Source organism: Ipomoea nil, unplaced genomic scaffold, assembly GCF_001879475.1.
Source record: "Ipomoea nil cultivar Tokyo-kokei standard unplaced genomic scaffold, Asagao_1.1 scaffold2926, whole genome shotgun sequence".
NCBI lineage: Eukaryota > Viridiplantae > Streptophyta > Magnoliopsida > Solanales > Convolvulaceae > Ipomoea > Ipomoea nil.
Window position 1 is genome coordinate 3,413,978 of NW_017619354.1, and position 27,794 is coordinate 3,441,771.

A 27,794-nucleotide genomic window follows, 5' to 3' on the forward strand; every position below is an offset into this window, starting at 1 on the left:
TGTGGGCTTCTGCCCATTTATTATTTACCCTAAGACAGCCCATTTATAAGTGATGTGAAGCCCAATATTTTCTTGACCCATTTTTGTAAGGTGACCAGTGAAATCTGTAACCACTACTTTAGAATAGTCATGAGATAAATATTATTCATGCGTAATAGTTTACAAATTATACAGAAAAGATAAATTTTACTAATAAAATTATGTAAGAAGGGCTAGATTGAGATAGTATTGGCAAGAATCGAACTCGTAATCTTTTTATTTGTAGAAAAATGCTATTTTCCCTCTAATTTTTTTCTAATATTTTTCTTCATGATGTGATTTATAATCTGCGAATGAATTTGGTGATCCTACCATTTTTTTTTTTTTGAATGCTACTAGCTCCATTACATTGTAGTATCTGTTCATATACTTTCTCAACCTACCGAAACACAAAGAGCTAAAAAATTTGTCCAATTAGAAAATGTCATGTAAGGCTCTATTTTATATACCTAGCTTAAAACTGAATTTTTTTTTTTAAAACAAAACTAGTAGCTACTACCTTATTTTGAAGCTATACTTAAAAGATAATGTTTCAAAATAAGCTATTATTTAAAATTTTATATATTTTACCAAAAAACTTATAACTTTTTTTTAAAAGGAAAATGCAATACTTCATTTATAACAAAAGTTCAATACATGAGGGAATAGAATGAAACCAAATAGAGGGATCAGTAGCGAGCAGTTATAGTCATAGTATGAGCGAGCTTATTCTCTGATCTAGGAATAAACTTATTTATACCTTAAAATAAACTAAAAATTCTAAAATAAGCTCAACTAAAAAATAAAAATTAGAGGAGGAATTTTTGAAAGGTTGAGTAGCATTAGTCTCATATGTATGGTTTTTATTTTCTGTGCCTATTATCAATTACTATTATTATTTTAACCATTTTGAATACTCCAGTGGCTCACATAAGCTTTGTCATTCTGGAAAGAAAGGAGAAGATAGCAGCGTGCTTACGTGTCGGAAACCCACATCCTCGTTATCCTATGCCCAAACGAGAGGTCCAAACATTAAAAAATAAAAACCACAAATTTTGCATATTTTGCGAGCAACATCCAATCCCTGCGCGTCCACACCCGATACCAGAAACCAGCACCCAATCAATCACTCATCAAATCAAGAAGAAGAACAGGCACCTTAAATGCTTACCATTTCGCGCCTTACCCAATCTTGATTTCCATGGTCCGCAACACACACAATCTCCGCCACCTATTGAGTTTATATACCCGCACCGCTAGAAAAGCTGCAGACGTTAGAAAGCCGCACACTCTCATTCCCAGGATAATTGGAAGAGCAGAGCATAAGGAAGGGAAGACGACGATGGCAGCACCGGTGCAGATTGAAGTGTGGAACCCAAACGGGAAATACAGAGTGGTCAGCACAAAGTCCATGCCCGGAACTCGTTGGATTGATCTCTTGGTTCAACAAGATTGCCGCCTAGAAGTAAGCAATTCAAAGCTTTCAGCTTTCCATCACTCTCTCTCTCTCCCTCTCTCTCTCATTCGCGTGTTTTCATTGCCCAGATATGTACTCAGAAGAAAACCATCTTGTCTGTTGAGGACATCTTAGCTCTGATAGGTGATAAGTGCGATGGAGTCATAGGACAGGTGACAACATGACCATATCAACTTTACTTCTTGATGCATGCTTATATAGTACTGGGTTTTCTGTTTCTTTAAAAAAAATGGTTTCTTTGTGCAAATGTGTTCTCTTTTTAGTTGACGGAGGACTGGGGAGAGACGCTCTTCTCTGCACTGAGCAAAGCAGGCGGTAAAGCATTCAGTAACATGGCCGTAGGGTATAACAACGTTGATGTCAATGCTGCTACAAAGTATGGTGTTGCTGTTGGAAACACTCCTGTAAGTTCCTTATCTTACACACTTATTTATTGTGTAATAGTGCATATAGCCATTAATGTGCAATCTAACTATCAGCTTAAGTTTTTAGTTGAGATTGAGCACATGCTTCAATTTGGTATCAGAGCTGTGCAATCTAAACCAGCCTAGGGGCCAGTTGCTCCAGCTTGGAGTTGAACTTGTAACCTTGTTGTAATGCATTTGCGGGATGTTCTTTGTATGTGTGTGTCAATTAGAAATTACATTCTAAAATGTCTAAAACCAACAGTTTTGATGGTTAGGGAGTACTGACAGAGACAACAGCAGAATTAGCAGCTTCACTTTCATTGGCTGCAGCAAGAAGAATTGTGGAGGCAGATGAGTTCATGAGGAATGGCAAATATGAAGGATGGCTCCCACATTTGTATGATTATCCTAACTAACTTTAATTACTTTCTTCCTGAACTGTGAAATCTGGTTGATGAGTAAGTGCTATGCTCTATTTTAGATTTGTGGGAAATTTGCTTAAAGGGCAGACTGTGGGTGTGATTGGAGCAGGTCGAATTGGATCTGCATATGCAAGGATGATGGTATGTACTATGTTCTCATCCTATGTTTTAAATTTTCCTTCTTTTAATGATCTGACATTGTAAATGCAGCTGTTATATTGATTACTTGATATGCCGTGCTAATAGAAGAAATCTGGTCTTGTTCTAATAGGTTGAAGGGTTCAAAATGAACTTGATTTACTATGATCTGTACCAATCCACTCGTCTAGAAAATTTTGTGACAGGCAAGTCTGCAGCTCATTCTACCAACTTTTTACGACATTTTATTGCTAATACTAATGTGTTTCCCTTTTACAGCTTATGGCCAGTTTTTGAAATCCAATGGTGAACAGCCTGTTACCTGGAAAAGAGCGTCGAGCATGGACGAGGTGCTGAGAGAAGCTGATGTGGTATGCATCTTCTCAATAGCCAACCATTCGTTTTATCAATTTTGTGAAAACAAACAGCTGGAGTTCTGATCCTACTATGTTGTCTGCTCAAAATGTTTGCGTAGATAAGCCTGCATCCTGTGTTGGACAAGACAACTTTTCATCTTGTTAACAAGGAAAGACTTGCAATGATGAAGAAGGTAACAGTAATTACGCAAAACCAGACTTTCCCTATTGGTTTACTTCATGAAAAAAACACGGAATTCGTATTGCAGGAAGCGATACTAGTGAATTGCAGTAGAGGTCCTGTTGTTGATGAGGAAGCTCTTGTGCAACACCTCAGAGAAAATCCCATGTTTCGTGTTGGCCTTGATGTCTTTGAGGTAATCCAGACTGGAAACCGTTTTATCCTTTTTCTGTGAAATGTGGTTTTAGGCTACCATTCGGCGATGACACTAGCTGCTCAACTACTGTTTTCGAATAGGATGAGCCTTACATGAAACCCGGGCTCGCAGACATGAAGAATGCTGTTGTTGTTCCTCACATAGCTTCTGCTTCCAAGGTAAAATCGCGTTTTTCCCTCTCCCATTTCGACAAAAACACATAATGTTCATAGTCCTACATTGCTTGTGCAGTGGACTCGCGAGGGAATGGCAACACTCGCTGCTCTCAATGTCCTGGTATGCAATCTTGAAGATTATAAGGATGATCTTTGTCTTTGTGAATGCTAAGAATTTACTAAATTTACTTTCTTTTGTCTGTGTTGTTCAATGTTGTTCTTAACCCGTATGCATACATGCAACTGAAGGATGTGTGTATTTATCTGTTAACTAAAAGCCTAAACTTATAGTGAGACTGTCAATTTATAGGGTAAGATCAAAGGGTACCCAGTCTGGCACGACCCAAACAAAGTGGACGTATTCTTGAACGAGAACGCTTTGCCTCCACCTGCTTGCCCAAGCATTGTCAATTCAAAAGCTTTAGGTAACTTTTTCCTCACCCAAAGTTCACTACTGGAAATTATAGAATTTCCGACCACTTGAAAGTGATTTTAAATCAAGTTGATACCAAAAAGTGGTCGGAAATAGCAACAAAGGTTTTTCCAGATATCAAAAGTGGTCGGAACAAGATTTTCGACTTGATTTAAGATCACTTTCAGGTGGTCGGAAATTTCATAATTTCCAGTAGTGGTTCCAGTATCAGAATTTTGTAAATGTATGTTCTATTTGGGGTGTTTTGTCTGAGAACATCATTGGATTCAATTACTGCAGGCCTCCCTGTTTCAAAGATATGAAGGTGAATGATGTTTGGGGGCAAAGTGCAGATTTCACTGAAATTACAGAACTGAGAGCTATATTTTGTTGTTATAATTATTCACTCTGTTAACAATGCCTGCTATTTTACAATCAAAGATCAGCAATATTTGTAATAGTTATTAACTCTAATAAAAAGTGTGGGATTTGTGTACAATAATCACATTCGGTATACGCTAATGTTACATATTTAGCAAATTACCAATTGAGAAAAGGCAATGATAAAAATAATAGTAACATGAATCATTTATCAAAATAATCTTGTGTAGTTAGTTTATCAACCTCATATTACACATTCGTTATAAGTATTACTATATCATTTCGTAAGGAGTTCAAAGATAATAATGTAAACACCATTTAGAACCAAGCAATCACATACTTAATCACGAGAATAAGATAATAATGTAAACATCATTTAGAACCTAAGCAATTGCATACTTAATCACGAGAATAAAAGCATATAAGATAAAACATAATTCGACTGATAAAGAAATAAATTTATTATTAATTTGTCAACTATCATTGATCATAGATTCATAACATAGACTTACATTATTTAACTGAGTTACTCTGTATTATATATCATACATTGGTGTAAAATTAAACTAATTTAAATTGTCGGTATATATACAAAAAAATAAAAATTGCGTGTAGTAACTGAACACTTATAATTAATGTATATAAACATTCATACCATTGGTCAATCAAGTTCGGTGCAGTTTTTTGAAGGTTTGCAAATGCTCTGTCGGGCCGGGGTGTGGGGGGCCTTTAGGATTGGGGTTCAGCCTTTTGGAAGAATAATATGAATATGAAAGTAGAAAACAATATATTTTATTAGGAATTGTATTACACTATTTTACAATATTAGAATATAAATTTTAGGAATGTGGCGGGAAGTTAAAAGTTGAAAATTTTATTTTATAGTATAGATTATATCTAATTATAACTTTTTTTGATCAGTCGTGGAGGGGGTTACCCAAAACAAACAAGGCTTCGCCTATTTTATAGTATAGATTATATCTAATTATAACTTTAATATTATAGATAGAATTAATTTTATTATATAAATTTCGTAAAAAGTCAAATTAATATATATGAAATACTATAATTGCCTGTTTTTATTATGTATGTAAATTTAGTAAGTAATCAAATTAATATATTTAGAATATTATAATCTTTTTTAATATTATAACTCAATATTATAAGATATCAACTACCATATTTTTAGAGAGCATCTAAATTAATATATATATATATATATATATATATATATATATATATATATATATATATATATATTATGGTAACTGAAATCTTTTGTCTCTAATTTAAATAATATCTAAATTAATATTTATAAATTTAACAATTCTTTCAATTATGTAAAGTTAAACTATATTTTGAGCATAAAAAAAATTTATTAAGAAACTTTATTTTGAAATATAAATTAAATTGTAAATAATTTTAGTTTGTAGTATCAAATCTAACAAAATCATCCAAAATTTGAACCGAACAGACGCCCAATTAGTTAATTCAGCAGTCAACAATTAATTTTGACCAAAGTGAGCCGATTACGGTGCTCTCGAACCTTCTATAAATTGACGACGATTGTCCTTTCATACGCCCTCTTTTACCTGCGTTTAGCGTTTTCACTCTTCACCTTCTATTGCTCAATATATCGTTCTCCTTGTTTCTCTCTCTTAGGGTTAAGATTCTAGATCCATTCTCATCGCCCGGAATTGAAGAAGATGTCTTCCTCAAAGATGATCGTTTTGAAGAGTTCCGACGGTGAAACTTTCGAGGTCGAAGAGGCGGTAGCGCTCGAGTCTCAGACGATCAAGCACATGATTGAGGACGACTGCGCTGATACCGTCATCCCACTCCCTAATGTCACTAGCAAGATCTTGGCTAAGGTTATAGAGTACTGTAAACGCCATGTTGAGGCTGCTTCCAAGACTGAGGAGAAGCCCGGTGAAGATGATCTTAAGACCTTTGACGCCGATTTCGTCAAAGTTGACCAGGCAACGCTCTTTGATCTTATTTTGGTATGAATCTCTATGTCTTCTCTTCAATTTCATCCGTTCATATAGTTTTCTTATTTCTCATCGAGTTTTTTTATATACTAATTTATTATGTTAGGTATTAGGGTTTATTTTCATGATACTTTAAAGGTTTCAATTATGGGCGGTTGTATCTGTTAAACTCTGTTTTCGCCTTCGATTTATATCTTTCTAGGGTTTGTTATTTAGCCTTTTGCCTTTACCTGTTTAGGTTTTGCTCAATTAGTGATTGAAGCTGCACAGATTTTCCAATTTTGTTGATTATGATTGCCTATTGTATTTCTGAATCCCGTAATTTCATGAATGTTGTTTATTTGTTGACCTTTTCTGATTTGATTTGCTATATTTGGTGCATCTTCCTTATGACTGTGATTGCCTTACTGTATTAATATTAATAATTCATTGTTAAAATTCTCAATTGTATAAACTGTGTAGCCAGTAGTCTATATCTCTGTACAGTTAATAATCAACTCAGTTTAATCTATTTGAGCCCCTAAAACTTGGAAGTTTCAGCTTTGGTCCTTTTCTTCTATCACAACCAGGTATATAATCTTTCTGGTTTGGGCAATATATTCATATGTAATCTCCTTAGCATCATTTTAGGAGCAGGCTTACCCTTCTGGTGCCTTTCCAGCCCATTAATTATGGTGTGAATTGAATGTCTTGCTCACATCATCTTTGGCATGAAAGGTTGTGAATAGTACATTTATTTGTTTATAGCATTTCACTTAATGGTTCTATCTTTTTCCTTCCCATCCTAGGCTGCCAATTACCTCAACATCAAGAGCTTGCTGGATCTTACCTGTCAAACTGTCGCTGATATGATCAAGGGGAAGACGCCAGAGGAGATCCGCAAAACATTCAACATCAAAAATGACTTCACACCCGAGGAGGAAGAAGAGGTCCGGAGGGAGAATGCTTGGGCATTTGAGTGAAGTGAAGCTTGAAGTCTGTTAATTGCCACCATGCTTTAACCATGTTTGCTATATATCCTAGTAGATGCTAAGGGCAATTGTTATGGTAGTAGTATATATATATATGTCTGGAATGTTATTTTGCGCAGAACATGACATTGTCTGATAAGATGCTACCCTTCTATGTTTTGAATTCACCTTATTTTGCAATGCAATTTATTTGTTGCCGGCTTATAGTTTCTTCTATCTGTATTGCTCAATTGATTTAATTTTTGATTTCTTGCTCTTGCTCACAGTTTATCACTTGGTAATTAACTGAGTTGTTTATGTGGGCTAATTCTTAATTTCTTGTTAGTGTGGGTTTAGTACCAAAGATCCTCCCATGCGCAATCTCGATTTGTATTCTGTAGCCTTTTGCTCCTAAGAAATTCCATTTTGGTGTTCTTATGTTGCAAACAATCTTACTCGTGTACACGTGATTATATATGTTACAAGCGATTTAAGAAGGGGAATTCAAAACGATTGGAACTTGTAAGGATTAGTTACAGCTATTTCGTTCATGCGATATGCCCCTTCCTTCATTAGATAAAACACAAAACTAGTATTGGCTGTAACTAATAATTAAACAATTTTGTTTGCAAAAGAAACGACTGGAAAACCGGCTCATCCAACAAACCAAAAATGTCTCTCTTTTCTCATGCATCAGGTGCCGCTCACCTACCAGAATTTGGGTAATATGAGGAGCCATATTATTCTTGCTACACTATATAATACCAAACTTATCAGATAATTAAAGGTACATCTTTTGGTAAATTAAAGATAATTGAGAGGGGGCAGATGTATGGAATGATGGGGGTAGAAGGGCAGGATAAAGTATCATCAGTTAAACATCACTATCTGCTGAAGTTCATGTGTACTTAGGTTGTTTGTGTTCTTTTACTTTTGTTTACCCAATTTTGCTCTATCAAATCAGGTATCCTTTTGGATAAAAGCTACTATCTTTTTGGTCAGGTATGTTGTCATTCTTGCCTTCTTCTCTGTGTTTGAATCTACCAGAAGTAAAAGACATGATCTTGTAATCATCCACTTGTTGTTTAAATGATGTTTTCTTTTGATTCTGCTGACATACATACTGTTTTTGTACCAAAACAAAAAGACAGTCTGCAAAGATTAGCTGTTTCCCGTTCCCTGAGGATATTCTTGTCCAAAATACGCGTGAAGCTAGAGGAGCAAAATAAGGTTTTTTCTCGAGGCTTCGAGTTATTTGAACTGTGGCAGGGGGAAACATGATCCTAGTGCAAAGTATTGTGGAGAGGCTGAGGCCCATTGTGGGGTCGAAGAACTGGGATTATTGCGTGTTTTGGAAGATGAGTGAAGACCAAAGGTTTCTTGAGTGGTTGTGTTGCTGTTGTGCTGGAGCTGATGGTGTCCATAATTGTGAACAAGAGCTTCTTTTCCCTGTTTCTTCGTCATCGTCTTCTTCTTCTTCATCTTGCCTGCCTTGCAGAGATGTCTTGTTTCAGCATCCCAGAACTAAATCCTGTGATTTGCTCGCACAATTGCCTGCTTCCATCCTGCTTGATTCCGGGTACAATCTATATATATAATAGAAGCTGTCTGTCTGTATTAATTGAGCCTTTTCTGACAACATAATTGCAGAATGTATGCACAGGCCTTTCTATCAAGCCAAGCAAAATGGTTGAATTTCTCACAGCTCTCTGAATCAAATGTTTCTGATGTAAGTACCCAGTTTCTGAGAAGAAGAATATCTATGTTCCTAAGGGGATGTACATCACTTGTTAGCAACTGTTTTTTTTTTTTTCAGGAAATAATCGGAACCCGAGTTTTGATTCCACAACCACTTGGACTAATTGAGCTGTTTGCTGCAAAACTGGTAGAAAGTTATCATCTTTCTCTGATTTCAATTGAAGCCCAAAACGGAACATACTTAAAATGACATGATGAGATGAGCTTTGGTGCTTTGTGTTACAGGTACCTGAAGATCAACAAGTCATAGACTTTGTTTCAAGCCAGTGCAGCATTTACTTGGAGCAGCAAGCCATGATGCTTAATTCGGGCAGCTCGAGTGGGATTCCAGCAGACAATGGAGACGATCAAATGGATCCTCGCAATCTTTTCCAGCCGGTGATCTCACCATCCCCGTCTGCACATCCAATCCATCTAACTAGCTTGCCAATGAGCTTTCTCCCACAGCTGAGCTACACTGCAGACATTGGCAGCTGTAAGAGTGGCACTAGCATGCTAATGCAGAACACGAGCGAATTGAGTGCTTTCAGGTCTCAGATGGAGAACGGGTTAGATGAGATCGATGTGGTGCAGAAGCAGCTGATGGAGCGGTTGGAGAACAAAGACGAGCAAGGAGGAAACGACGATGACTCGTACAGACAAGAGAATGGTCGATCACACTCGATATCAGACAGCGATCAAAACGAAGACGAGGATGATGCCAAGTACAGAAGGAGAACTGGGAAGGGCCCCCAATCCAAGAACCTGGTTGCAGAGAGGAAGAGAAGGAAGAAACTGAATGAAAGGCTGTATGCTCTTCGAGCCTTGGTCCCTAAAATTTCCAAGGTAAATTAAATTGCCAACCAGAATGTTTTTCCCATTTATCAGAGATTCATTAATTAATTGTGTAACAGCTGGATAGAGCTTCAATCCTGGGAGATGCCATTGAATATGTGATGGAGCTGCAGAAGCAAGCCAAAGATCTCCAGAATGAGCTAGAAGTGAACTCGGACGATGAGGGAACAGGCAGGAGGAATCGCAACAATCTCCGGGCAGAAGACAGGAATGGGATTAATCCCTGTGTCCCAAAACCTGAACCTGAAAAACATTCAAATCTTGAATCAGAAAAAACAGATGACAAGGTCCAGCAGATGGAGGTATATATATTTTGTTGTTTCCTTTTTGTGTTGAAGATGAGAGGAATGGAAACAAATGTTTGGTGGGTTATGATGAAATGCAGCCTCAAGTGGAAGTTGCACAGCTAGATGGGAGTGAGTTTCTTGTGAAGGTGTTCTGTGAACACAAGTATGGTGGATTTGTGAGGTTGATGGAGGCTCTCAATTCTCTAGGCTTGGAAGTAACAAATGTGAATACCACAAGACACACCTGTCTCGTCTCAAACATATTCAAAGTAGAGGTAGGTTTTCCCAAAATTACTTTTTGCACACACTCATATATACATTTGGGAGTTAATGTATTTAAGGTCCTCTGAGTATAATGATTTTGTCACGTTTAAACTTTCAAATTAACTGTTCGTGGTCCTTCAACTTTCAAATTTTAATCATCCTTTTCGAACGACCACAGCTACTTAAAATTTGAAAGTTGAAGTATCACATATAGTTAACTTGAAAGTTTAGGATTGAACCTGATACAACTACTATACTGAAAAGATCTAAAATAACTCAAAAACATACATATTGATGCAGTGATGCTAATCTACGTATTAAAATTGATCTTCTTAATTTGAGTCGGTCAGTTATGAATAACATAGACTGATTCTAATTTACCTTATCATATAGCGATTGTGGGTTTCCTCGTCACTCAAATACAAATTTTCCTATATTGAATACTGTGAATAGAGAGTGATTTTTGAATACTCCGCAGAAAAGGGATAGTGAAATGGTGCAAGCAGATCATGTTCGGGAGTCGCTGCTGGAGCTAACGCGGAACCCTGGCGGCAGAGGGTGGGCGGAGATGGGTGGAAAAGAAGCAAATGCATCCATATCAGAGAGTAGTGATCACAACGGGATGGGAATGGGAATGGGAATGGAGCATCACCACCAGCAGCACCGCCTCCACCACCATCTTCAACAGATCAATTCCCACCGCCTCCACCACCTGCATAACTAACACTTCCATCTCCACACGCAAATCTTTTGTCTCCTGCTTTACTTTCCAAATATTGCATATACCTCTTTCTATAATAAGACAGACAAATTTCAGACTGCTCAGATTATTAGTAATTATGTTCTTTTTTTTTTTTTTTTTTTAATTTTATTGGAAAGATAGTAATTATGTTAAATGAATAAAAAGTATACAGTGCATAAAAATATAAATTAAAACTATACAGTGCATAAAAATATAAATTATGCATTTGGCCAGCACTTTGTCCCTTAATTAGGTCGGCTCAGTACGAATGGAGGTTAGTTCTTTTCGTTTCTGAGTTATACTAAAATTGTAAATTCTGTCCCTAATGTTTTATTAATAAAGAAACGAAAAGTGCAATGTTAATGATAACTTAGCGACGAAAAGTGAGTATGACCAATACTTAGGGACAAATTCTACAATTGTCATATAACTTATGGAGAACGCAATCATAATTGATATGCAATTTTATAATTGGATCCATAAAGCAATTTATATCGTGCACCAGGACGTGTATTGCATTGTGCGCCCTGGTGCAAAACGACGTCGTTTTGATTTTTTTTTTTTTTTTTTTTTTTGGGAATTCCGCTTTCCTGTGTCCACTGTAAACTTTATTATTAAAAATCTCATGTTTTGAAAATGTACATAATTATATATTAAAATGCACATAATTGTATATTAAAATGTACATAATTATATAACAAAATACACATTTTTTTTTTGAAAAGATAATACACATATTTTAACATTATACATAATACATAATACACATAAACTTTTAACATAATACACATGAACTCTTAACATTATACCACATAAATTCCCTATTTCGAATGTACACAATTGTATAAAAAAAAAATGTACATAATTGTATACCATAATGTACATAATCGCGTTAATTTTCTACACAACTTATCAAAACGACGTTGTTTTAGGAGGCGCGAGACGCACAGTGCTGTGTGCGCCGTCAATCGTTATGTTACGTCTAACTTTAAAAAAAAAATCCAGAATTGCATAACTACACATACATAATTTCATAACTATACATCCAGAATTACATAACTACACATTCATAATTTCATAACTATAAATCCAGAATTGCATAACTACACATCCATAACTTCATAACTACACATCCAGAATTGCATAACTATACATCGAGAATGAATGAACTAAAAAATGAATAACATAATGTTATTGCTGGGAATCAATTTTTATTTTTTTTTTAAAGTAGGATACGCGTTTTGATGCAAAACGACGTCATTTTTGCATCTGTATGCACCATGCATGGTGCATACGGATGCCGCAAATTATGTCCTGAAAACGTGTTCACCATGAATGGTGAACATGGGTCCAAACGGTGCCGTTTTTACGGAAAAAAAAATAGCTAATGTGGTGTTAACGACACGTGTTTGGTCAGATTATGAATGTACTGTAAATTCATAATCTCATAACAGAAAATTCATAATCGCATAAAAGAAAAACATTTATTAAATTATGAATTTTTTGTTATGAGATTATGAATTTACAGCTATGTAATTATGAATTTTCTGTAAATTCATAATCTCATAACAGAAAATTCATAATTTCATAACAGAAAATTCATAATCGCATAAAAGATAAACATTTATTAAATTATGAATTTTCTGTTATGAGATTATGAATTTACTGTAAATTCATAATCTCACAACAGAAAATTCATAATTTCATAACTGCACATTCATAAATTCATGCAATTATGAATGTGCAGGCATGAATTTATGAATGTGCAGTTATGAAATTATGAATTTTCTTTTTATGAAATTATGTTGAAGAAGCTTGCGTAAAGAGGAAATGAAAGCGCAAAATGTGAAAATGAAGAAAAAAAGTCGCGTGATTAATTAAGAAAATAAAAACAAACAAAAAAAAATAATGATACACTATTACTGTTATGGTGAACACGGTTCCATGATATAACGATTGTACGGATGCACAACATAATTTGTCGTGCGCCGTGGTGCAGGGTATAACTATTGATCCATAAATGAATGAAAAGCCCAACAATTTAGATAGATAAGCCCACATAAATTTCTTTAAAAGAAAGCGCGCCGCCGGCTTAGTACAATCTTCTCCATCTCCAGCCTTGGTCAAAAGCTAGCGTCTTCTTCTGTTGTGTGGAACTTCAAAACCCTAGCGCAAAACCCTCATCCACTCTATACTAGTCAGATTATATAGATATATAGACAAGAAAAATGTTTGGAGGGAGACTGAAAGAGCTGTTGAAGAAGTATGGAAAAGTAGGATTGGGGGTTCACTTCTCAGTGTCGGCGGCCTCCATCACCGGCCTTTATGTAGCCATCAAGAACAATGTGGACGTGGAGTCCATGCTCGAGAAAGTGGGGATGCCCAGCCTCGCCAAACCCAACGAACAAGAATTCCCGTCGCAAAACCCGGAACTGATCAGCGATGACCCGATTCGAGACCCACCGAAGATTAGGAATCGGACGGCTGAGCTGGTGGCTTCCACCGGCGGCGCCCTCACTCTCGCCGTCCTGCTCAACAAAGCCCTGTTTCCCGTCCGGGTTCCGATCACAATCGCTCTTACTCCCCCGATCGCCAGGTTTCTTGCAAGACGGAATATTATCAAGAATAGTGTATGATCTTTTTGTTTAATTTGTATCCTTCTTTTCTTCCTTTTAATTAATAATGTCAGTCTGATAGCGTATACTGATTGGTTGTACGAACATGATCTGGTTTGATCAAGGAAGTTAATCATCACATCTTTTTATATATAAACATTTTCGACTTTTAAAGCAATTCTTTTTTAGCCTTGCAATCCTTCCTAAGTTGCAACTGAATTCATTATCGTCACTTGGAAGACTTGAAAATAAGATTATCCATGAAAACTGCAAACATTCTTATATGATATGATAAAGGTGGAGAGAATTGACTCCTTTCATCTTTCATTGACATAAATACTCCTAAGGTAACGTTTATATTTTTGTTAACAAAGAAAGCCAACCATGAACTGGTTTCTGTCTATCCCTATCTAATCCCTGCAACTCAGAACCTGCTTTTCACCCCACTCACCAAATCCCCAACCTCCAAAATATGTCCCTTGAATATTTCCACACGTACACATACTACAATGTATTTGGAGTCACAGCTAATACTAAAACAACATTTTTATCCCTAACCTGCCGTGTTGGTAAAATGTAACAAATCATTCAGTTAACAACATAGCAGTACTGAGCCAGCAATTTTGTTTCAAAAATTTTGCCTTTGTGGGAATATGGGGTTTGGTTTAAGAGTTGAGATGATGTTTAAATTCCAAATCAATAGCACAAGTATGATTCTGCAGTGAAGTTAAAGGGAAGTAAAAGGAAGTCAAAGAACATCCGTCTTAGTCAGATGAGTACAGTTTAATACACAAAAATAAGAACATCCTTCTTAGTCTGATGATATGATGCAATAATGAAAACCAGGCATCTTGCAGGTGCACTTAGAAGCTGCAGCTGATAAGCAATTCTTTAGAAGTCATCATCATCCTCTTCAGCTATGTGCTTGGCGAGTTCTTGTTCTTGTTGCTGCCTCTCTCTCCTCTTCTCAGCGCTTTCCTTCTCCTTGTGGGAATTAGGTGGGAATCGAAGGGCACGCACTGCCTCATTATGCATGTTAAGACAGAAGGCAATTCTTGAGTTGAAAGCAATCTGAGGCTCATTGGTGGAATAAATGTCTCCAGTCTCCTTGGATACCATGCATCCATTAGTGCGATCCAATGTGGCATCAATAGCCCCATCTCGAATTGCTTTAGACACTATACTTTCAGCATCAGCTATAGGGTTCGCAGAATCCAGCCTCAACTTCTTTGCAACATCAGCCAACGAGATTCGAGAGTATGCAATACTGATATTACGTAGCCCAGTCCTGATGACATTGTGTCGGAGCCTTACAATCAAGTTATTAGTCCGGTCCTTGCTGAAAGTGCTTGAGAACTTCTCAGCTACTTGCCTGAATAATTCTAAATCTCCTATACGAACAGCCTGAAGAAACACACATTATTAATCAGTTGATGCATCTCTAAAACTATGTTTATGTGCAATTTGTATAAACTCCCAACAAGAAATGGAGGGTTCTTCTGGTATGCAGGGTTTAGTAACCAGAATTGTCCACATTGTTAGACAATGAGTATAAAATCGCAAAAGAGAGACCATTTTTTCAAAATGTTACACAACTAATAAAAGTATGGAACTAATGCTCAACACTAGCCGTATGCAAAGTATGGAAGTGGAGGCAACCTAAATGTTGGTTTCAAAAGTTTCAACTCATGGCCTAGTGGTGAACATTAAATAGTTGAGATGTAATTGCAAGTGTTAAAGAGAGACTTCATTTACAACCTTGAACCACAGAAAGAAGTTGAAGAAAATTACCAGTGAGATTGTTTTACATAGTTTAAGACAAACATATCTCATACTTACATTAGTTAACTCAAAGTATGGCCTTAATGCTTTCTCCATTCCTTTCTGCATAAAAACAGTTCTCTCAGGGATCTCTCCAAGCAATAAGCGGACAATAACAGCCCACTTGTTGCATTGAACTCGGAAACCAAGAGCTGCAGAGGGAGCTTTCCGAGCTGCTTGAAGGAGAGACTCCTTAGCATCAGTGTATTCCAACTGAATAGTCCTGATCTTTCCAAGATAGAAGAGGTATCGACAAAACTGGAAAACAAAGAGAACAACATGGGAATCGAGAGGAGCAAATGTGAGGACAGGCAGTTTGCAGAAATAAAGACAAAAAATGGTGTTAAAAATGTGAGTCCAATGCAAATATGCAATAGAAATGCCACTTTAAACTGTGAATATATTAAAAAGGTAACTGAAAACTCTTGACATGTAAAAGATGTATAAAAGAGAACCCAATGTTTTACTTAAAAATTATATAAAAGTACAAAGATATCGAAAGCAGTTTCTATGTAAATCATCTCAGTTTTCTATCTACAAACATAGTATATTAAGGGTGTGTTTGGTTCGCACATGGGAATCGGAATTAGAATGGGAATCAAATACTTGGTAATGGTAATGGGTTTTGGTGAAAGTATTTTGCATGTTTGATAGTAGGGTGGAATTGGAATGATTACCAATATTATTGTTTGGTTATGTATGATCCTATAATGGGAATAAAGGTTTTAAAAATACAAGAACAAAAAATCAAGACAATTTATTCTTAATATAAAGACATCCAAAGCACCAATATGAACCAAAATAAAAAAATAAAAATCTAAAAGCACTAATCCAAACTTAAAAATCAAATTACCAATTAGGAGGGGGAATAATGGAATGAAACCCTTATTTTATTAGGGAATGGGTTTTCTAATTAAGGGGGTAATCAAATCCCATAGTAGTGTTCTGGAAACCTATCAACCAAACAATAACAATCACTTTGAATCCCATTCCTTGAAGCTAAACCCATGAACCAAACACACCCTAAGTTGTATCAAATAAAAAGATCAGCTTAAAAAAAAAAGAGAGAGAGAGAAACAAACAAACAAATATGCACACAGAGAATTATGTAGAGAGTTGCCTGCTGATTTGAATGAGCTTCAAATCGGGGTGCTTTTGACCTCAATTTCTCAGCTTGGTCGTACAGATTGTAGTGAAGGTAATTCCTCAGTAACAGATTAAGAATTGTTTCCTGAAGATAATCATAAAATCAGGCACGCAAGAAAAAAAATGTTATATTAACATGAAAACATAAAGTTCAAAACCATATGCCACAAACCTGGCCCAGCTCATCATGGCGCAGTGTTGCAATGCGGTGCAAAGCAAGGAGATCACTGTTGAAAATGAAGAATATAAATGAGGTAATAGAATTGCCAAAAAATACATAACATTTAAGATGCAGGCTTAGCCAAATGGTATCCAGAACTATAGTATGCTGGATTTTTTTCTACTTTAGGGGGTAGAAGGTTTTTTATTACAGCACTCATCTAGAAGTAATTTGTACTGCAAAAAGAAATGGAACTTGCCCTCTAATCTCAGCAAGATCACCAGTAAGTTCATAGCTCAAAGAGTAGTAGTAGTAGAGCCTAGAAGCTAGAATATCAACGGTCCTCCTGTTCAAGGTTTTCAGACGAACAATACTTGCTGAAGAACAAGCCTTAGCCTGAAGATAAAGAAAACATACTTAGAGTTTAGAGGAAAATATATTCTTTGAACACAATGCATGATAGGAAATCATGTGTCTGTGAGTCTATCTTACCTCACTGTACCTCTTCTGATCAATAAGAAATATAAGAACAAGCAAGTAGCAATAAATCTCAAGTTCTGGCACAGAGTGTTTTACAGGGGCTTGAGTTGCTGAAGTTGCAGTATCAACTTCCATATCATGCTCATCCCCCTAGAGACAATATTAGGAACTTGTGAAAAAGTAAAACTGTTTCGAAAATAACTTACATTAGAACAAAATGCCAAACAATACAATTAAGTACTGACAACAAAAGTAAATTTTATTCACATGTTCAATAAGTAAGGACTACATGCTAAGTCAAGCACAAAGAATATATTTAACTCTCTCACAATGTATGTCCTTTTAGTCTATATATTCTCCGGAAAATACTATATGTACTCCTATTTTCTACTCCCAACTTTTACTCCCACATACAAAATTTTGATGTAGACACGGTGTATTGGGACCCACATTAAAAAAGTAGCCTATCAGGAGTAAAATTTAGGGAGTATGATTTGGGAGTCTATGTAGTAGAACTCATATTCTCCAAGTTCATTAAAACTGGTAGTAGTCCTGCATACTCCACCAATTCCGTGCTTTTTCTTAATTCTTCATATAGAAACAGGGAAATTAAAGCAGTAATGCCTACTATGATATTCAAATATTCCCACTCCAAAGTAGTTGAACCAGTTTACCTTGGGCAGATAGGAAGATAAGCGTGAATGCACCTCCGATCCAGGTGAAAGGATAAAATTCAGAAAAGCAGTTAGGGTAGAAGCCTTAAGCTTCTTCCTCAACGCCATAGTCAATCTCACAGCTCTGGCAATCCTCCTAACCTCACGAGCATATGCTCCGGTCTCAATAAGTGAAGCAATGTCCTTCAAATCTAAAGGCCCCAAAATTCCACACAATTACATTCAATTAAAACTAAAAAAAACAGTCATTTTGGTCTAACGAAAGCATAGCCCAACTAGATTCGTGGAGATGAACTTACGCTGAAAAACTGAGGGACCAGTTGAGGAGACAGAATTGGAAAGAGCTGGTTGTTGCTCTTTCATTTCCACGTCTTGAGTCATCGTCTTCAGCAAAATCGGAGAAATCAACAGTCAGCCCATTGAAGCATCAAAAACGAAAAATAAACTAGGGCAAAGTATTTGATTCATAATCAAAGATATTACCTCAATTATCGTAAGAGAAAAACAAAGCAGCTATTCGATCGGGATGTAACTTCAAGGAAAATCCTGAGATTCGGTAATGCTGAGAAATATGAAACCCTAGAACTATACCAAATGTTTTTGTGGAGTTAATGTTAAAACCAGAGAACAACTTGAACGATGATGCAGGGCTTTTTAGTCATTAGACAAGTCCCTTCTCTTTTCTGTTTTTCTTACAGCCTTTTCTTCTATTTTCTTTTTTTTTTTTTTTTTTTTTTTTTTTTGGGTCGGACTCTATCCTAGTCAATGTTAAAAAAATCGCTAGGCGCCTAGGCGCGCTTTTTGCAACAGTGATCTTAGTCTTCTTGATATTCTTTCGTTGTATATATTCATTATTCTGTAACTTTGCATTTCAATTATATCTTAGTCTCTATTCTTAATTGTATATATTCATGTATTCTGTAACTTTGCAATTCAATCAATGGTATTCAATACAATACATTCAATTCTCATCTCGTATCAATCAGCTAGGTTCACAATAATTATTATTGTCATAATTAATAATAATTATTGCTGATCCAATATAGTAACTAATTTGTAATTTCTCAATTTACAATTTAATTTGAACACGATGGGTATGGAGAGTTTGTGCGGCAAAAAATGGTCCTTTGCGATGTATGGATGACCCCCATTTGACGGAGGTGCTTGCGGTTAAAGAGGCTCTCTCTTTTGGTCTAAGGAAAGGAGTTTATTGAAGATTTCAATATTTTTGAATTGCCAAATCGTATGCAATTTGATTAGTGACACCTTGCAGGACTACTCTTTATGCAGGATTTGTGCTCGTTTTCAAACGGGTCCGGCTAGTTAATTATCTTCTATTCCTTTTGTATTGAGCATGTATATTAATAATAATATTTAATTGTTTTCCCTTCAAAAAAATTGTAAATTTAATAATTCAATTCAATATTTGAAATTTAATTCATAAATTCAAATAAAATATCTAGGATTAAATTAGTGAATATACACAATTTTGAAAATCGTGACAAATTTATAATCCGTATCTTTAACATCTTAGGGAAAGTAGAGAAGTTTTATACAGTACTAATTTATCTAGTTTTATACAGTACTAATTTATTTCTTTAACATCTTTAAGGAAAATAGAGACAATCGCACATACAAAACTTTATGAATTATTAGAAAATTTTCTTTATAATTTTTTCGATTCTTTAAACCTTTCATCCCTCCAAATTTGCTCCGTAATAATTAATCACATTTTAAGTAATTATTTTATTTAGATAATTATTATGTAGATATAAACATGTAGTATATGGACACCCATAAGGGCAATCTAACACGAAGTGACAAATAAAAATAATAGTCTTTACATTATAACATTGTTAACCTGTTCATTTCAGCAACAAGAAGCAATAAAGCTATACAAACTGACCACTGTTGCCAAATGAGCCATTTTACCATGCTCCAGCACATGTAGCCCACAATAACAAACAACGATAGCAACTACATAAGAATTGCTAGCAACCATTTAATGTTTCTGAAGTTTATTTAGCGTTGTATCATCAAAAGACAGATTTCATTTGTTATCCGAGCACAACATAAGTGGTAACGGGCATAACTAAATAACTTGATGTTTCTATCAGTGAAGCAATCAGCAATATTAGTAGGATTTGCATCTTCAACCTTTATCTGCTCTCAGGAAACTTAGCTTCATAACTCTGGAGATCCTGTATAAACGAGAAATGGATTTGTGTGCTTATTTGTTTCACCACCTAACATGGTCCTCAATAAACACTCATGCAGCAGAGAAACAATCATCTCACCATATATGTTGCAGTAATCATTTTCCCAGCAAACCACCTCCCATGGAGTGCACGTTGAGCATTCATAGCTGCTTGAGTATTTTCAAACCGCAAGTACACAAAGCCAGAACTATTCCTGATCAGAAAATGATGTTAGCTGAGTGATCAGCAAAACAACTCAATACTTACCATCTCAAAAAGGAGCTAAGGGTATAAGAAGTCTATCTTAATGGTACAGGAACTTACTTGTCCACATAGATATGCTTTAATGTACCAAACTTCAAACATTCATCTTCAACATCTTCTTTAATATCCAGATCAAAGTTTGGTTCTCTCTGCAATGAAATTCATTAATAGGGGCTCTGGTGCTGAAATAGGACAACTTATTTAACCAAAATTTCCAATACCAACCTCCAGCTTTGGATCAAACATATTCTTAAGCAATAAACATTCACTGGGAACACCAATGATCATAGAGAGAGTAACCGCAGGAATGGAGGCAACTGAACTAGGCAACTCTGCAACTGCAGAAATAGGAGCCTGTGCAAGAGGAGGGATAAGGAGAGAACCTGCAGGAAAGAGACCAAGATTTGATGCACTTGGTGGAGGATCAGATCCATTAAGAAGATCAACCACACCACTGATGCTGTCAAATATTAGTAATGAAGAAGTATGTAAGATTAAAGGATTAAAACCTAGATGTGGGCCAGAAATAGATACTAAGAGTATCAAACCTCATTGTGGTACCAGTGTGATCTAGTTTCCTCATGAGAAGTACTCGAGAGTGTGCGTCCAAAGACTAAAATCATTCAGGAATGGCATCAGCATTTAAGTAAAATAGGAAAAGTAGAAATGATTAATTAATTGAAATCAAATACCAAAAAAAAAAAGGGTTCAAATAAGGACAACACTTCTTTTTCTCCCCTCTTCCTGAAATGAAATGGACCCAGATTGTTTAAAATAAATTGGTCATCTAGTTAGGGTCTTTATTACCAGACATGCTGCTGAAACAGTACAATGTATCCTAATGTACATAGGAAAAAGGGGCAAGATACTAACCAAGCCACCAGCTTCATCACCATCCAAATCACCAGCATTTGAACCAACATCTGCCATTCCAGTTTGATCTGTAACAGCTGAGACCTTCATTTAAAAAGATAGAAAAGATTACAAAAACTTGCATCAATGTATACAAATAAGTAACAGATAACATACACGGAGTAAGACAACTTATTAGTTAGAGAGCCATTTGAAAAGGACATATTGTTAGATTCATGGCAACCATTCAATTACCAGAGTAGAACCAACTAGCACACACATTCCCACTATCCCGTTCTCTCTATATGTATCTCTCTCTCTTAGCATATTTGATATCCTGGGAGAAATTTGGTTACTAATGAAGCCTGAACAAGATTCCTGCATACCTTTTGTTCCACTATTTAGCCAAGTACTTGAACAAGGGATGAGATTCAACACACAATACGTGTTCAACAAATTTACCAAATAAAAATATTTTTAAACAAGTTTATTAAAAAATAATATTAATAACAGTAAAGATACCTTAATTACTTGACCTGCAATTTCCAGTTTTCCATCTAAACTTGTTGCAGCTCTAGCATCTTCTAGGCGGGCAAACTGCAAGGTAACCAAAAAAGTGTCAACTTTCAGTTGTGAGTTGACTGTACCAATTTCCCTGAGAGACCCTCTCATATTAAGAGAAAACATACTCACTTGAACAAAACCAAAACCTTTGCAAAGTCCAGTCACAGAGTCAATAGGCATATGCACTAGTTCAATATCACCAAAAGGCTCAAACACCTAAATAAAATAAAAGCAGTCTTCATCAGTAAGCAGTGGAAGTTACTTGTTAAAGAAAAGAACTAGTTCTTCTGACTACTTGAGTAAACAATAATGTTGCAAGGAATGTACATAATCAGATTATTCCATTTTACAGAAATGAATGATGTTTCATTTTTCTCAACAAAAAGCTCATCTTCTCTGGTTTGACTTTTACTCCTTAAGTATGCCAGCACACACTTATCCCTGTTGGCACCTAGGTATCCAGTATATGGAAACCCAGACCAACTAATTAAGTATTGGTAGAGAAAGCAATGGCAAACTGGGAACAAAAAGTAAATGGTGCAACGATTTTACATCAGAAACCCTGTGAATAAAGGAGAAAACCTAATTGAGGAGGATGGTTTCATTATAAGAATGAACTACAGAGATTGAAATTGGCTACGCAAAGGTATAGATTGCTTAGTGATGCCCAAGTTGATTGGTCATGTCATCCCTCTTTCCAACCAAGCTACTTTATAGTAAAGACACAGCCATAGCCTTCATCATCATGGGTATGATAGCCGTTAAATTTAACGGGCTTCATGACACACAGAGGATTGAACACTCACCAGTCCTCATGTACAACTGTACAAGCTAAGTGCAAGTTTAAAAGACTTGTCCAGAACAGCAAGAACTGGTTACTGCATGCAATTCATGTGGTGTTGTATGTCGATGAATGCAAATATCTACCTGATGAAGCTGGTCCTCCTTCAGACTGAAATGCAGATTGCCAACATATAGTTTTCTAGCACCCGCTGCACCTTCCCCTGTAGTTGTGGATGCACTGGACTGAACAAGGTTCTTCTCAGCTTCTGATGGTTTAACCATCACTGGTAGCCCAAGAAGTGGCTGCCCAGACAGTGCTATTGCCATGGGGACTGACATGACATCATAAAATTCAATGTAACTGCAAATAAAGATTACTATCAACTTTAAATTTCAGTACTACATGAGTTAATAAAGTTTTATGCAACTATGCATATGCATGAACCTTCAATCATCAACATACAATTAGCTAATAGTAGATTGGAAAATCCACCTAATAAAGCTAATAAACTTGAGATAAAGTACATAGTGATTCTTCTAAAGAAGAGAGCCATTTATGCCAACCTTTTCCTTATGAACAAGTATGAGACAATTGTTTAAATGGGAAAAAAAAAGTGTGTGTGTGTGTATATATATATATATACATATATATATATACACACACACTTTTTTTTTCCCATTTAAACAATTGTCTCATACTTGTTCATAAGGAAAAGGTTGGCATAATATATATATATATATATATATATATATATATATTGGTTCCACTACAATTTTTAAATAATGCATTACTCCAACTAGCTACTTAAGCAGTATAATGTTGTAAACCAGCATCTTTTACACAAAAACAATTAGTAACTTGGATGCTCACTCACAGTTCTCTAACATCCCATTAGTATGGAAGTTAAAATACAACTAAAACCATAGGCAAAAGGCTAAATAGTATACTTTTTACACCAACTAATCATGTGCAATTGTTTATTTTAGTTCTGACTCTGCTTCAGCTAGATCATTTTACCAGTGTTTTACTTCAAAAATCAGTAATATAGTCTTAACCGATCTGAATGTAATTATTTAATTAAATACATCTACATTAGATAGTGTTAAATTGATAATATTCACCCAACACCCTTGGAGCGCCCAGTGATGCGGTCCATTATTAGACGTACATCCCTAACCTGAATTGTAATAGAAGAAGGCACCTTAATGTTAGAGAAGAGTAAAAAAGTAAGAGTTAATACCAGCTGTGGTCCTCTCTTAGTATAGTGGCATCGCCATGTTTAGTCCTAAACTTTCAATTTAACTACTCGTGGTCCTTCAACTTTCAAATTTAACCACCCATGATCCTTACCCAACTTTCAAATTTTTAACTACCATTGATCCTAACTTTGCCCTTAAACTAACGGAAGGGGCATAGGTGGTTAAATTTGAAAGTTGAAGGACCTTGGGTGGTTAACTTGAAAGTTTAGGATTAAAGGTGGTGAAGCCACTATATTCAGAGAGCCCCAGCTGGTATTAACTCAAAAAAGTAATATGCAAAAATGAATTTTCAGAGATAGAAGCTGACATTAATGTACCAAGGAAGATGATTATATATATATATATATATATATATAGAACCACATGCCCAGGAGAGGAATGAGAACCCATGACAGATGTCCATCTATTCAGATCTAACAGATCAAAAAACACTTTTTTTTAAACGCGGTGGCATTTTTGTAAATAATTTGAATTTTGAAGTGCAAGAAAATTGTGTTAAAAGTGCAAGTAACAGTTTCATAGAGTGCACCTAAGTGCAAGTAAAATGTATTACAAGTGCAGCAATATAACATACACCGAGCAACAATATTATGTGCACATAATGTTATCATTAGGTGCACCAATGTGAAAAGGTAAATTACTTGCACTATTAAGTGAAAAGCAACAATATTAAGTGCACATAATGTTATCATTAGGTGCACCAATGTGAAAAGGTAAATTACTTGCACTATTAAGTGAAAATGGTTGCACTTTTTAAGTGATTTTACTTGCACACTTGCACTTTAACACATGTTACTTGCACCAAAATTCGAGTTATTTACAAAAATGTCACCTCATTTTTTTTTAAAATTACATCTGATCCGTTAGATCTGGACAGATGGACAGTTGTGATTGGTTCTTATTCCTCTCTTGGGCACCTGTTCTCACCTGAACGCGCCCCTATATATATATATATATATATATATATATATATATATATATATATATATATATATATATATATATATATATATATATATATATATATATATATATATATATATATATATATATAATCAAGATCAAATGAGAACAATACTTTCCGTGAAAAATGTGGACTAATCTAAAGCCATCTATCTAGGATGATCAATGGCTAAAAAATAAGGGGGAAAAAGGGTGGGATCAATTTCATAAATATTTGAAACTTTGAAAGTTTATAATCTTTATGAAATTGACCCACCATTTTTTCTTTTTCTTTTTTCCTTATTTTTCTTTAATTTCCAATCGTTAGATCTACAAGATCAATGGCTAGCAATTGTCCACACTTTTCAGGGGAGCCAAGCCATATATATACACATTAACACGGTATTATTTTTAGAAGAAAAACATCAGCAATTTTTTTCATGTTTTTATTATAATGTTTGCTTTTGCAACTCAATTTACATATCCATATGATAAGCCTTTCATGGGAGAGAGGTTTTAGGTTTCCTCCCTAGAGACCATAAGAGTGCTAATAAGTAATAAGTACCTTTCCAGCTTTACAGAAAAAATCATAGACATCTTTTTCATCTGCCTTCAAATGGAGCTGTCAGAATTTTAGCATTTCAAAACATATATAGACAGTGAGCTTCTGGCGAATGAAAAGCTGGGATATAATATAAAGTAAGTAACTAGTTATCTAGTTGCCCCACCTGATATGCAAAAACTGTTCGTTGATCTCGTTCAGGATCAACCTCTAGTTCAGACACTTCTTCCTTTTTCTCCCTATATCTCCTGTGAAAAAGGAAGAATGAAATTCTCAAAAATGTAACTTGGTAATTAGTACCACAATTGTTAAGTTTAATTGAAAGATATCAAAAGCCTTTATATCAGGAAGCAAGCATTATTGAAGGAAAACACTACATCCTAAAAGTACATAATACTGACTTGCCAAATCATTTAAAAAACCAATAAGATTTAAAAAGGCTCAAAATGCAGCTATAATTTCTTCAACATGTCCACGAACAAAACCATAACACAGTCCTGCAGGAAACTTTAGAAAGTAAAATTTAGGGGAGCAATATATTAACCTAGCCAAACAAGAAGCATGCCTTTCAAAACAACAAGAACCAACCTGAGAAAACTGCAATTAGAGAGAAATGGAAAGTGAGGGACCAAATACTGAACAATTATATCGAACTTCAAGCACTGAGTTAACAACAAGCTTTGCCCCATCTAAGAGTACCTACTTACATGTTGCATCAACACAAGGAAGTAGTTAATGTACTCATTTAACTATACCTAATAATTAAATGAAACAGCTTAGACTAGTAAAAGTACTCATAGTAGGCACAATTAAAGAGGTTTTCCAATACTAAACTGCAGTCTCTAGATTAAAAAACTCTAGTTGATACTGTTTTCTATAGAGTTCAATGACGTGGTACAGAAACATAAAATAAAAAATGCAAGAAATAGATGTAAATTTAATAAAGGAAAAACGAAACCTGTCATCCATTTCCTAGTCATGTGAATTATACTTCAATGATTCACATACAAAAGTAAAAACTTATAAAAGAAGTATGAGCCTCACCTTCCCTGTCGATCTCTTTCTCTTAATTCACTTCCTGTATTCTTTTCTTTATACTCCCTATCCTTACTCATCTCCCTATCGGGACTTCTTGCCCTGCCACGTCTGTCCCTGTGTCTTTCTGAGTAGGTTCTGCTCCGATTCAAATTCTCTCGTTCCCTTTCCCCCTTTTTCTCTCTTCCATGCACACGTTCACGTGCTCTTCTATCTCTATCCTTTCTATCACCCTCCCTGTCCCCATGTTCTCTGTTACTTCTGTGCCTATTCTTATCAATATTTTCTGTTGAAGATGAATATTGAGCTGAGCGCCTCTTCTTGTTATGATCACGAGACACATCCACTGACCTTGAATGTTTAGATCGATATTCCAATTCATCGTCACTGTCATAAAGTTTGTGCTGTGAAACCTTTTTACCATCTGTCTCTTTTGATTCAATATTGTCTTCACCTCCCTGTTCTATCCCTTTCAAATTTTGAGATTCAGGATCTTCCACTGTTCTCTCCAGATATTCATACTCATCAAAATCCATAGAAACAACCTTCAAATAAATAAATAAATAACAGACAGAGTATTATATTTAGCCAAAATATGCATCTAACAAATTTTAAAATCAAAATTTCTTCCAGCAATGCAGAAAACTTATCATAAGCATGATGGGCACAATTGGTGCAGGCTACCTCAGGAAAAGGCATGCATAGCTAATATTGATAGTTACAGAGTTGCTAAAGTACTATTTACTTTAGTTTAGTGTCTTACAGTATCTGAGCTAGCTTTTAGCTGTATTACTAACATTCAAATTTTAGCAAATTCATCCTAGCCTAGTTGGGATGGTATTTTGTTATTTAAACACTACAAAGCAATAGAAAAGGGGTCAGAGTTTGCAGTAAACATTTTTTTTAGTTTATTCCCGTGCTGCACTATCAGATATTCAGGTCCCATGCCTAGTGAAACTCTGGCAGGAAGAGCTTTAACTTATTTCATCCGATTAACCACTGAGTCGTCAACGTAAACACATTCACCAATTGTCTATGCATCATAAAATATTCAAACATTATCACAATCATTTGAATGTATGCCATTGCACATTTGCATCCAAAACAGCACTCCTCAAACTCGAATGTTAGTATAGCGCAATAAATTCATAATTCCAAGCCTAAAACCATACGTCGAAAGAAGTAAAGCAATAATGTGTAACACGATCCTGCTGAAAAACAAAATGAAAAAAAACAAAGCATACAAAAAGCTCATAGATGTAGCTATGGCGATGAATATAGTAATACTTACAGATTACTGAAATGCACAAGTTTGATCAGGCAGACGGAAGGAGGGTTTTAAATGATAATTTTGATTCGAGCAGAATCCATACGAGAGAAGGTTCAGTCTCGGGAGTGTGGACCTGTATCGGTTTCTCTTGGGTTGTTAGCCGCTTCAGCCTTGAGCG

The 27,794-nt window shown here is 35.5% G+C and overlaps 6 protein-coding genes across 9 annotated transcripts; 4 read left to right on the top strand and 2 right to left on the bottom strand.

The window, feature by feature from the left end:
• The first annotated feature begins 953 nt into the window (after nt 1-953).
• On the top strand, nt 954-4,288 carry LOC109162015 (glycerate dehydrogenase). Of its 2 annotated transcripts, none has more exons than XM_019310647.1 (13): nt 954-1,483; nt 1,564-1,647; nt 1,759-1,899; nt 2,178-2,299; nt 2,384-2,465; nt 2,596-2,668; nt 2,742-2,833; nt 2,938-3,012; nt 3,088-3,195; nt 3,297-3,374; nt 3,448-3,492; nt 3,682-3,796; nt 4,084-4,288. In XM_019310647.1, the coding sequence occupies exons 1-13, from the start codon at nt 1,220-1,222 to the stop codon at nt 4,104-4,106; spliced, it is 1,302 nt and encodes a 433-aa protein (XP_019166192.1). In that variant the 5' UTR covers nt 954-1,219; the 3' UTR covers nt 4,107-4,288. The 2 variants fall into 2 exon arrangements, with proteins under 2 accessions (XP_019166192.1, XP_019166191.1); XM_019310646.1 differs by lacking the exon at nt 4,084-4,288 and adding an exon at nt 4,003-4,040 and having other exon boundaries at nt 3,682-3,817.
• A 1,458-nt stretch (nt 4,289-5,746) lies between these two features.
• LOC109161879 (SKP1-like protein 1A) lies at nt 5,747-7,332 on the top strand. Its single transcript, XM_019310439.1, has 2 exons — nt 5,747-6,167; nt 6,944-7,332. The coding sequence occupies exons 1-2, from the start codon at nt 5,871-5,873 to the stop codon at nt 7,115-7,117; spliced, it is 471 nt and encodes a 156-aa protein (XP_019165984.1). The 5' UTR covers nt 5,747-5,870; the 3' UTR covers nt 7,118-7,332.
• Nucleotides 7,333-7,466: 134 nt separating this feature from the next.
• Nucleotides 7,467-11,149, top strand: LOC109161881 (transcription factor ABORTED MICROSPORES). 2 transcript variants are annotated; one of them, XM_019310442.1, is made up of 9 exons: nt 7,467-8,107; nt 8,253-8,684; nt 8,756-8,834; nt 8,922-8,990; nt 9,089-9,688; nt 9,757-9,999; nt 10,083-10,259; nt 10,727-11,081; nt 11,128-11,149. In XM_019310442.1, the coding sequence occupies exons 2-8, from the start codon at nt 8,383-8,385 to the stop codon at nt 10,970-10,972; spliced, it is 1,716 nt and encodes a 571-aa protein (XP_019165987.1). In that variant the 5' UTR covers nt 7,467-8,107; nt 8,253-8,382; the 3' UTR covers nt 10,973-11,081; nt 11,128-11,149. The 2 variants fall into 2 exon arrangements, with proteins under 2 accessions (XP_019165987.1, XP_019165988.1); XM_019310443.1 differs by having other exon boundaries at nt 8,257-8,684.
• A 1,893-nt stretch (nt 11,150-13,042) lies between these two features.
• On the top strand, nt 13,043-13,783 carry LOC109161883. The gene has a single exon (XM_019310445.1). It carries the CDS (start codon nt 13,219-13,221, stop codon nt 13,624-13,626), a length of 408 nt encoding a protein of 135 aa, XP_019165990.1. The 5' UTR covers nt 13,043-13,218; the 3' UTR covers nt 13,627-13,783.
• Nucleotides 13,784-14,283: 500 nt separating this feature from the next.
• On the bottom strand, nt 14,284-18,498 carry LOC109161882 (probable 26S proteasome non-ATPase regulatory subunit 3). The gene is made up of 9 exons (XM_019310444.1): nt 18,370-18,498; nt 18,186-18,270; nt 17,887-18,077; nt 17,225-17,362; nt 16,992-17,128; nt 16,745-16,799; nt 16,547-16,657; nt 15,445-15,684; nt 14,284-15,009 (listed from the first exon to the last, which is right to left on the bottom strand). Exons 2-9 carry the CDS (start codon nt 18,265-18,267, stop codon nt 14,497-14,499), a joined length of 1,467 nt encoding a protein of 488 aa, XP_019165989.1. The 5' UTR covers nt 18,268-18,270; nt 18,370-18,498; the 3' UTR covers nt 14,284-14,496.
• A 1,206-nt stretch (nt 18,499-19,704) lies between these two features.
• Nucleotides 19,705-27,780, bottom strand: LOC109161880 (RNA-binding protein 39-like). Of its 2 annotated transcripts, XM_019310440.1 has the most exons (14): nt 27,638-27,780; nt 26,356-26,891; nt 25,478-25,559; nt 25,315-25,371; nt 23,670-23,725; nt 22,692-22,908; nt 21,894-21,980; nt 21,723-21,797; nt 21,222-21,305; nt 20,897-20,961; nt 20,574-20,808; nt 20,409-20,497; nt 20,184-20,298; nt 19,705-20,087 (listed from the first exon to the last, which is right to left on the bottom strand). In XM_019310440.1, exons 2-14 carry the CDS (start codon nt 26,880-26,882, stop codon nt 20,046-20,048), a joined length of 1,731 nt encoding a protein of 576 aa, XP_019165985.1. In that variant the 5' UTR covers nt 26,883-26,891; nt 27,638-27,780; the 3' UTR covers nt 19,705-20,045. The 2 variants fall into 2 exon arrangements, with proteins under 2 accessions (XP_019165985.1, XP_019165986.1); XM_019310441.1 differs by lacking the exon at nt 25,315-25,371.
• Nucleotides 27,781-27,794: the final 14 nt, after the last annotated feature.

Bases quoted from the DNA above. Each gene is read 5' to 3' on its own strand.
- LOC109161883 (XM_019310445.1), top strand. From the start codon at position 13,219: ATGTTTGGAGGGAGACTGAAAGAGCTGTTGAAGAAGTATGGAAAAGTA.
- LOC109161881 (XM_019310442.1), top strand. From the start codon at position 8,383: ATGATCCTAGTGCAAAGTATTGTGGAGAGGCTGAGGCCCATTGTGGGG. The intron at 8,835-8,921 runs GTAAGTACCCAG...TTTTTTTTTCAG, and splicing joins CTGAATCAAATGTTTCTGAT to GAAATAATCGGAACCCGAGT. The intron at 10,000-10,082 runs GTATATATATTT...GATGAAATGCAG, and splicing joins ACAAGGTCCAGCAGATGGAG to CCTCAAGTGGAAGTTGCACA.
- LOC109161879 (XM_019310439.1), top strand. From the start codon at position 5,871: ATGTCTTCCTCAAAGATGATCGTTTTGAAGAGTTCCGACGGTGAAACT. The intron at 6,168-6,943 runs GTATGAATCTCT...TTCCCATCCTAG, and splicing joins CGCTCTTTGATCTTATTTTG to GCTGCCAATTACCTCAACAT.
- LOC109162015 (XM_019310646.1), top strand. From the start codon at position 1,220: ATGGTCCGCAACACACACAATCTCCGCCACCTATTGAGTTTATATACC. The intron at 3,196-3,296 runs GTAATCCAGACT...GTTTTCGAATAG, and splicing joins TTGGCCTTGATGTCTTTGAG to GATGAGCCTTACATGAAACC. The intron at 3,818-4,002 runs GTTCACTACTGG...TTTCCAGTAGTG, and splicing joins TAACTTTTTCCTCACCCAAA to GTTCCAGTATCAGAATTTTG.
- LOC109161880 (XM_019310440.1), bottom strand. From the start codon at position 26,882: ATGGATTTTGATGAGTATGAATATCTGGAGAGAACAGTGGAAGATCCT. The intron at 20,498-20,573 runs GTTGGTATTGGA...ATTTCATTGCAG, and splicing joins TGTTTGATCCAAAGCTGGAG to AGAGAACCAAACTTTGATCT. The intron at 20,088-20,183 runs GTGAGATGATTG...TCGTTTATACAG, and splicing joins TGATTACTGCAACATATATG to GATCTCCAGAGTTATGAAGC.
- LOC109161882 (XM_019310444.1), bottom strand. From the start codon at position 18,267: ATGACTCAAGACGTGGAAATGAAAGAGCAACAACCAGCTCTTTCCAAT. The intron at 18,078-18,185 runs GTAAGTTCATCT...TGGGGCCTTTAG, and splicing joins TGGTCCCTCAGTTTTTCAGC to ATTTGAAGGACATTGCTTCA. The intron at 15,010-15,444 runs GTAAGTATGAGA...GTGTTTCTTCAG, and splicing joins CATACTTTGAGTTAACTAAT to GCTGTTCGTATAGGAGATTT.